This window comes from Alexandromys fortis, unplaced genomic scaffold, assembly GCF_014885135.2.
Source record: "Alexandromys fortis isolate MF-2015 unplaced genomic scaffold, M_Fortis_MF-2015_v1.1 scaffold_150, whole genome shotgun sequence".
NCBI classification, from domain to species: domain Eukaryota; kingdom Metazoa; phylum Chordata; class Mammalia; order Rodentia; family Cricetidae; genus Alexandromys; species Alexandromys fortis.
This window is the reverse complement of record NW_026068027.1, coordinates 679233-688538: the sequence shown is the minus strand read 5'-3', so window position 1 is coordinate 688538 and position 9306 is coordinate 679233. Positions and strand designations below refer to the sequence as shown.

Sequence of the window (9306 nt, the reverse complement as noted above, 5' to 3'; positions counted from 1 at the left end):
TATATATATATATATATATATAATTTTTTGAGATAGATTCTCTTCATGTAGTTCTGGTTGGCCTGCAACTTTATGTAAAAACAGGCTGGCCTCGAACTCATAGAGATCCACCTGCTTCTGCCTCCGGAAGTGCTGGTTTTAAAGGAGTGCATTACCAGTCAGGTGTGCCGGCACACTTCTATTCTTCTTTGGGGGAGAGGGGCGTTTACTTTTGAGACAGGATCTCCATATGTGACCCTGACTGTTCTGGAACTCTCTCTGTAGATCAGACTGGCCTGGAACTCACAGAGATCCCCCTGCCTCTGCCTCCGGAGTGCTGAGACTAAAGGTGCACCACTCTGCTCGGCTAACACACCTTTAATACCAGGACGTGGAGGCAGATCTCCGTGCACTCCAGTTCAGCTTGGCCGACAGCCAGGGCTATATAGGACCACGTGCCAAAAAAAGAGATACGTGACCATACCCAGCTTGTTTTATCTGTAAAATGTGGGGTGGTTGGGGCTAAGAAAAGGGGAGCTTCAGGTTCAGTGAGACCCTGTGTCAAGGCAGTGACCTGGAGAACATAGGGTGATTGGGACTTGGGGTTGGTGTATACTGTGTGTGAGACACTGGGTTCCATTTTTAGCACCACAAAAGGGACATGGCAACAGAGTAGTCTCCTGGAACTGTTGGAGGATGTACTCCACATGTGCCCAGCCAAGGGCCAGCCGTTATTAATCTCAACAATGTAAGGACTTGGTAACCATTGCATAAAACATGCGCTAATTTTTATGTACTTGATCCTCTCCCTCTTCTGCCACCGGGACCCCAGAGATTTCTCCAAATAGGGGCTGAAAACGAGGTGTGTGTGTGTGGGGGGGGGAATAGGACGCTTTCTCACACTACATAGCACACACCACGTGACGAGAACTTTTGGCAGGTGCCATAGTGACTTCACAGTCCCCCATTTGCAGCACCCAGCGTAGGGCTAGACTTTGCAGGCGGGAGACCTGGGACTGGCCTGCAGCTGATGCTCACAGGCAGCCCAGAGCAGAGCACACACAGTGGGCATTTGTGCCTCTCCTGCCTCCTCCCATCTGCCATGATGTGAAGTCACGTGGGGTTACTGGCGAACCCCATGCTGCATGAATATGGGTATTGTTTCTGTGCATGCCTGGCCCAGACTGGGCAAGGGGACAGATGCAGCTTGTCCTCAACTCATGTTCCTAGCCAGTCAAATGCAGTGGGGCCTGAACTTGGGAGGCAGTGCAGTCCCGGGCATGGCTCTTGGGGAGGGGCACCAGCTGCCAAGGGGACACCACCAAGTGAGGCAGTAGTACAATCCCGATTTCTGACTGTCACAGCAGGGCAAGACAATGAAGGATGAGGTCACTCCTTTGGGCTAAAGAGCATGGGCTGAATAAATGGGGGGGTGGCATTGAGAGATCAAAAGGATTTACAAGTGCACGAAATAGAATCAACTGCAAACAAACGGGTGCGTTTTTGGGGTCCACACCCTAGTATGGGAGCTTGGACACCCTGGCAAAGCCAGGGCAGCTGTGGTAGCGTTAAGTGGTGCTAAGAGGCTTTCTCCTCCGGAGAGAGAATGCTCCCCTCACGCGCCTCTCGGTTCATATGACAGATCCACTCCAGAAAGATTTTAAACTGAAGGGTCTGTTGGCTTTAAATCTTGCTCAGACAGCTGCAGCTCTGGACGGGCTGCTAGGCTCCTCTAGTCAGGAGAAGAGACAGCCACGCCACGGAGTGGCTCATCTGGAAGTAGGTCTCCCAACCCTCGTGAGTCACGGACCCAGTATGAGCCTTGGATCGTGTCCACTCACCATTTTTATCCCGCAGGGCTGGAGCTCAGACCTTGCGGGGCTTCCTGAAGGCGAGGCCAGAGCTCACCTTGGAGCTCTAGGCCTGGCTTTTTAAAATGAACTGTCCACTGCTTCCTTTTGGGAAAGTTGCTCCCAGCCCCAGCCCCCACACTTGTTAGCAAGGCTGGCAGTGATAAAGACAAAGTGTTCCCTTTTATAAAACAAGCGAATGTTAGCTTTCTGTCTGACTCATGGAAAAATTTATTTGTCAGAGGATTTCCATGCTAAATTGCTTAAGGGCTGTTTATTGTATTTTTTTTTCCTTCTTGGGCTGACATTATGGGTCTATGTAAATAGGGTGCAGGAAGGACTGGCATGGCAGGAGCGTATGTCAGGGTGTCCTTTAGACAGGAATCAGGGTTTTCTGTCCCATCTGTGAACTGGGCTCTGGGCTCTGGGCTCCCCTCAAGGCCCCAACTCAACCTCATAAGCATTTCCCTTGGAGCACTTGTGTGAGAGAGAAGCTGATTTTCCAGGCTCATCTTCATTTGCTTACATTCATGATCCCCAAAATACCGGAGAACACTCTACTTCCTCTCCTACCCCCTGCGCATTCTTGCTTTCCCCGCCTCCCATGGTAGGCTCTGTTCATTCAGAAGAGCTTCACCTAGAGCGCATGGTAACTCAGAGACTTGTGGGTGTGCGCGCCATGCTGGCTTCAGGTGGGGGAAAAAACGAGCCAGTGAGCAACCAACCACAGGCCAGACAGAGCAGGGAGGCCAGCTCATGGAGAACATTTACATCCAGCAGGTTCCAAGGAGGGGTGGAATTCACGGCCCAAATTCCTAAATTCCTTCGCTCTGACTGTGAGTTTAGAAGGACACCACAGTTAAGAAGACCAGAAGAATGTAGTTCTGTGGCCTGTTTGTAAGCCTGGGACAGCGTCCTGGTGACAGGATGAATCTACCGGGGACCGAGCTGGAGAGAAGCCTCATGTCAGACCATCAGTCATTGTGAAGTCTCGCCTCTCGGCTTCATCGCCACGCTTTCTGGACTGTGCAAGCTGTGGTCTCACCCCAGGAAACCCGAGAAGGTTTCCTGAAAAGTCAGTTGCATACTTAGGCTGGCCTGAGGGTGGCCATGCGCAAGAGCTGGCCACCACGTGATGGCGGGTATCAGCCTGGGTATAGCTGGCACTCCTAGGTGCTGTGCCGGAAGGGCCGTGGTTCACACAAAAGCCTTGTCTCATAGTCCAGTGGGAAAAGGGGACACAGAGGACAAAGCCTCCTTGGCCTTCTGCCCAGGGACAGCAATTTCAGTTTCCCCAAAATGTAATGGTGGCGCAGGCAGGGCCTGCCTCAGTCTCTTAGAGAGTATTACAGGCCTGTGCCACCAAGCCTTCTAAGAGTTAAGCTTTGAACACTTCATTCTGCTTCCAGGACGAGGGGCTACTGTCAAAGACACTATAACATGGGGGAACCAAGTGGTCCCCGAAAAAGTGGTGCAATGGTCATTTCTTACACGGGGAGCTCCCTCCTTAGCACAGGGAATTCCAGGAGGAGCTGGGGTTTATGTTCTAAGGACGAGAACTTAGATAGGTGTCTGTTTTTTGTAGCATTTCAGGGACAGAGCCAGGGAAATACACCAGGAAGGGCTCAGACCTGGGAGTGGTTTCCTCCCAGGTCACCTAGTCACCAGCAAGAACCTTTCTTCCCGCATCTAAAAATATGCAGCATTAGCCTGAGTCCTGGATAACAGAAAGAATGACTAGGTGACCAGGAGCAGTCAAAAGGACGCGAGGCCTGAGGACTCAGGACTTTAGAAGACACGGGGGACTGAGGGCCCTTGCTCCTAACGGGCTGAAAAGGTATCCATCCCTGCTGGTGGACCTGATGCCCCCAGGGAGTGAGCTCACTGCTCCCTTGTGTGCTAGGGCATGGAGCACGAAAGGTCCCCTGCTCCCTGCTCCTCTGAAATGTGGCCTCCTTACCCCACCCCCTCCTGCTCTCGCCGCCGTGGCATTTCTGCTGCAGAGTCAAAGCTCTGTTGCTAAAACAAGTCAGGACACTATGGAAACCCGCTCCCTAAAAACTCTGCTTGATTTAAAAAAAAAAAAATCAAAACAAAAGGCCAGCCATAAACCAGGAGCTTTCTCTCCTTCGCTTTCTTTTTAACAATAGGGCAAAAACCCAGCCCTTCCCCACCCACTGCCAAGGCACACTGATAAAGGGCAGGCCACTAGGAGACCTCAACAGAGGGCTCAGGTGCTCGGGTCACTTAGAGACCTCCCCCCTCTGCTACCCGGCCATGTCTAGCCCCAGGGAGAGGCTGACTGGAGCCCTAGAGGAGGGCAAGGGGGAAGGCAAGGGCAGCAGGGCCACGGGCCCCTGGGTCCCCACAGCCTGGGAGATGATAACTGTGTCTGACCGCTCTCTTGTCTTTTGTAAAAATAACTTTGGTGGGCAGAAAGGAAGTGACAACTCATTTGGGTCTGATGGCATGACAGGATCACTCTAAAAATAGGGGGCTTCCTACTTCCAAGCCAGGCAGAGTAGAACCGAAGACCGAGCTTACTCAAGCTGGTAGCTGTATGAGACCGTCCTCAGTGGCATTGCCTCTTATGGGGCTGAGGAAGGGGCTGAAGGGAGGCAGGAAGGCTCACAAAACCCAGCACTCGGGAGGCAGAGGCAGGAGGATCTCTGTGAGTTCGAGACCAGCCTGGTCTACAAGAGCTAGTTCCAGGACAATCTCCAAAACCACAGAGAAACACTGTCTCGAAAAAAAAAAGAAAAAAAAAAACCAAAAAAAAAAAAAAAAGAAAGCTACTAAGCTGGTTCAAACTCGGGTGATCCCAGTCATATAGAAAGTGGAACGCCTACCCTAAGGCAAAAACAGTTCTCAAAGTATGGATGGTCTCTTGAGTCTCTTTATTGGCTTCCTTTTTCTCTTCTCCCACTTCCAGATTCTCTGTCTCCTTCCTCTTCTCTTTATCTTCTGGCACTTGTCCCTTACCTCGCTGCTCTTTTGACCTCCTTCTTGGGCCACATGCAAGCTCCTCCAGAGTCTTCCAGTCCCTACCCGCATTAACCTTAATTTTGACTATCTACCCTGGAAGCTGGTCTGAGACAAGGAGGGGAGCCACTTCTCTCCCGGGCTCTGCAGACCCACACAGGACTTAAGATTATGTGTGTGAATCAAGGCTCCTAACCCCTTGGGATGGCAGCAGCCTTGCCAGACCCAGCTTGACATCAGAGGATGGTCAAGATGACAAACTCAGCTGGCAAGGAAAGAAGCCACATCAGTCAGATGCCAACTCATGGACACAGCTGGACAGACTCACAAAGCCACCTCATTTGAAAGGGACAGGACTGGTTCATGCAGCCAGCCTCTCCCAGGCCCAAGTACCCAGGTCAGCTGACCTGGAGGCTCCAGAGCGGAAGTGCCAGCTCCCCCTCTTACCTGTGTAGAAACTGGAATGATTAGATTCTTGCTCAAAGATGCTCTTGGTTTGAGAGTCGAATCGGAGCCATAGTCCAATGGCAAGCACCGCAATTCCGGCCAGCTGCAAGACACACAACAATTCGTTGGCGTGAGTACTAACTGCCTGGGATATCACAGTCAACAAATGCAGAAGAGACGCGCACAGGGCTTCGGCGGCCTCCTTTCTTTCTGCCCTCCAAGTGCATCTGGCAGTAGCAGAAAGCAAGGGAAGTGTGTGATCGGCCCGTGTGCCAAAACTATGAGTAAACTTGATTAGCAATTCCCTGCCGGGGGCGGTGGTGCCACACATTTAATCCCATCACTCAAGAGAGGCAGAGGCAGGTGGATCTCTGAGTTGGAGGTCAGCCTGATCTTCACAGTGAGTTCCAGGACAGCCAGGGCTACAAAGAGAAACCCTGTCTTGAGCCCTCTGCCCCTCCAAAAACCCAAAACAAAAAAACACAGTAGGTCAGTAGACGGGTACTATACAGCGCTGAAAAGCATCGTGATGGCTACAAGCTACTACAAGTGTATCTTTCAATGTTTAACAAAGGCAGGAGCCGCTGACCTCATAAACTAGGATTCTATAGAGTTAACCACCAGTATGCTGTTTAAGCTGTGCACATATAAAATGGATGTCATAAAAGTGATAAAGGAAAAGAAAGCCGTGATCATAAAGTGAGGGACAAGCTCCAGGCAGGGGGAGGAATTGCTGAGCAGCGTGGGTCAGCATATAGAGTGCTTAATAGGATGTTTAATATTATCTTTAATTTGCCGTGCTGTGTAGCCTAGGCAGATCTTAAACGTCTGGGCTCAAGCTATTGCCCTGCCTCAGCCTCCTCAAAGACCAGGTAGACACACATGCCAAGCACGACTGTTTAACTCTACGTGCACTCCCGGGAGCTCGGGGCCACGGTGACGTGCTCAGCACGTGACATATCAGAACCCCTCCTCACACACCCACGTCATCCCTTTAGTCTGCAGCTAACCCCTGTCCTGGCACCGTGGAAACAGATGCTGTTGGGGAGGCCTTCTGCCAAGCCTCTTCACTCCCCACCCCCCAGCGCTAACTGACCTCTCATCACTGGTACCAGGGCTTGCCGGGGAGTGACGCACAGCCCTCCAGCCTAGCGGCTGGGCTGGGTACTGGAGACAGACAGGGGTTTGCTGGTCTACCAGGCCTAATAGAGGCACTTATGCCACCAATGCCACCACCTTGATTCTCTGCCCTAGGAGCTGTGAGGGTCTGCGGGGTAGACAGCATCCCCTTCTTTTCCTTTCCCCCTGACTTTCTCCATGATGTAGCATTGGATTGAACGCATTGAGTGCTGAGTGCACACGGTAACAACGGGAAGGGACACTCGGGACGTCAGTCTATAGAAACCACCTCACCTGTACCCACGGAGGTGTAGGCTGATCCAGTTCCATCATGTACTGAGTTCCCACAGTGTGGACTCTTTCCTAGCTTAGCGTTCTACTGCTTCAGCTTTCCCACCTGCACACAGGAATGGTGCTTGCGGCCTGCCTGTGCCATGCCAGTTTGGCCAGAGAATAAAGGGGTTTGTTTACACTGGAGCACGTATTCCTGGAGGAGAAGATACCCAACGGACTTTAGAGAAACAGTCTGCCCTTCTCAGTGCACGGTCACACGACCCAGGACCCTCTGTCCCATGGATGATCAGTTGGCACCTTCCCATGCTGCTCAGTCCCCCTCTTAGAGAAGACATTGCTGAATACTATTAAGAAGGCCCTGAGGCCGAGAGTCCCTGGCTGGACACCGGAAGAGCTCAAAAAACCAGGCTTGATGGTACAGGAATTACAGAGTTAACATGAACCTGAGAGCTATGTGTTTAAAGACATGGGTCAGGTTTTTCTCCTTAGCAAGACTCATGGGAGTCTTTAGGACTGATCCAAATGGAGCACAGTTTCATGCAGAAGGAAGGTGAGTCAAGCTGGGCCCGGCTGGCTCATCTCCTCCAAAAGAGGGCCAGGATCGGGGTTGGGGCAGCAGGGCTGGGTTCTGAGCTAGACTCTGGTTTATTATCAGAAATGATCTGCATACCTATTTGATATACCTATCTGCCTTAGGCCATGAAATCTTTTTTTATGGTGTAAAGGGGTGGGGAAAAAATGTAAGAAGGCCTGGGTTAGGGCTTTTGAAGCCCTGCTTCCCCAGTCTGTGAGCACAGGTAGGAGGAAGAAATATCGGTTAGAAAACTGAAACTTGGCAGGAAAGGAAAATCTCAGGTCTCACTTGGGCCACGGCCGAGGGCAGAAGCTGGTTCTACCTGTGGGCTGTCACATTGTCCAGCAGTGTGACACGGCCGGGCTGTCCACACCACAGTGCTGCAGAAGCCCTAGCATGACATGGCTGGGCTGCTTAGCAGTGAAGAAGTGAACGCAGATGGCTGCAGAGACTTGGAAAAAGCCACCAAGCCCCAGGTACTTTTGTTGCAAGTCACCAGGGAGGAGGAAGGCTCAGGAAAGGAGATGACAGGCAGACCGAGGGACAATGGGACAAAGAGTCCAGTATATGGACACTTGATCAGGGGCGTGAGCCAGCTGCCATCTTTTAGTCTGTTTAGTTTTCTTGTTTTGAGACAGGGTCTCACTACGTCGTTCTGGCTGACCTCTGTCTCTGTGACGGGGACTAAGGGTGCGCTACCAGCTCTTGTCTGGTTGTGAGACACGTTTCCCACTGTGCAGCCTAATTTTCAAGGAACTTGCTATGTAGACCAAGCTGGTCTTAAACCTGTTCTGCCTTCCAAGTGCTGGGGTTCCAGGCATGCACCTGCTACTATTTTTGTTGATCTCCGGTGCTAAGTGGCTGGAGGGGACGCTACATATGTCATTAGCAGCCTTGTACGTAATGGAAAGACAGCTATGGTCGGCTAGGTCGGCTGGGATGATGGGGCTGTGAAACCTGAATAGCTCACAGTTGGCTACTAGGAGCTGACTACTTCCGGGGGTGCTTGCTTTTGGTGGCAGTGTTTAGGGGACTTCCATTGCCCCCCCTCCTTGCTCTGACCCCAGCCACTTCAGTCATAGGAGAAACTAATTGAGAAGAGACCAGCGGCAAGAACCAGGCAGCTCTGACCTTTACAAAAGCATCCTGTCAATCAAATACCAAGGGACTCCACATGGCCCGAGAAGAAGCAGGTTCATGTGCAATGGGTAGTTAGTTAGGTCTCTCGTGTGGCTGGGCTGAATAAACATGGTAAGTAGGATTTTTGCTAAGCATTATTTCCTCAACAATACTGTATAGCTACTTATACAGCATCTATATCAAATTAGGATTAAGTGCGGGTTACATGTACATGTAATATCATTGTATTTAAGGCACCCTTGGATTTTGGCATCTGCAGAAGTAGGGATGGGGGCAAGAGCTTCTGGACAAGGTAGGGCAGAAGTTCCTGGAATGTCGATCCTGGAGACAGCAGGGAATAGCTGTATCTGTGAGGGGAAGGGGTTGTCTCCCCAAGCTCCAGCCCCAAACTTCTCTTCCTTGATGGGCTGTGCCCTTCAACTGGAGCCAAAATTAACCCTTCTTTTCAAGTTGGTTTTCTCAGTACTTTATCACAAAACCAAACCAAACAACAACAACAAAACAATAAAACCTTCCAGGCCGCGGTGGCTGTGTCCATCAGCGCATGTGCCGGTCAGGTCTGATGTGGATGCTCACACGGGGCCCTTAGGAAGGGACCAGCAACATGCGGATCACCAGCTGGAGAGCAAAGGGAAGAGTCCAGAGGCAGCGCCCCAGCCAGGGGCCCTGCCTGCACTTGGCCTCATTACCTTTTTTGTTTCCAACAAAAGCCAAATGGAAACAGTCTGGTTTTGCTTCGAAAAGCTCCTTTGCCATCTGGCCCCAAATGGTTCCATCCATGTGACAGCGAGGGAAAAAGAGGAGTTTCTCCCATTGTTTCCCGGGGACTGGCTTTGTTTTGTCGCTCACATGGAGTCTTAAAAAATTAGTGTTATCAAATAACAATCCCAGAGACCCTAGACAACAATGACGGACCCTAAG

General features: G+C 51.2%; 1 protein-coding gene across 1 annotated transcript in view; it reads right to left on the bottom strand.

Moving 5' to 3' along the window:
- Cd9 (CD9 molecule) overlaps positions 1 to 9306 on the bottom strand; it is a 34027-nt gene that overhangs the window by 5330 nt on the left and 19391 nt on the right. The window contains exon 2 of the mRNA XM_050164132.1: positions 5259 to 5361. Within this exon, the coding sequence (XP_050020089.1) occupies positions 5259 to 5361 (103 nt within the window). The remainder of the gene's footprint in view (positions 1 to 5258; positions 5362 to 9306) is intronic.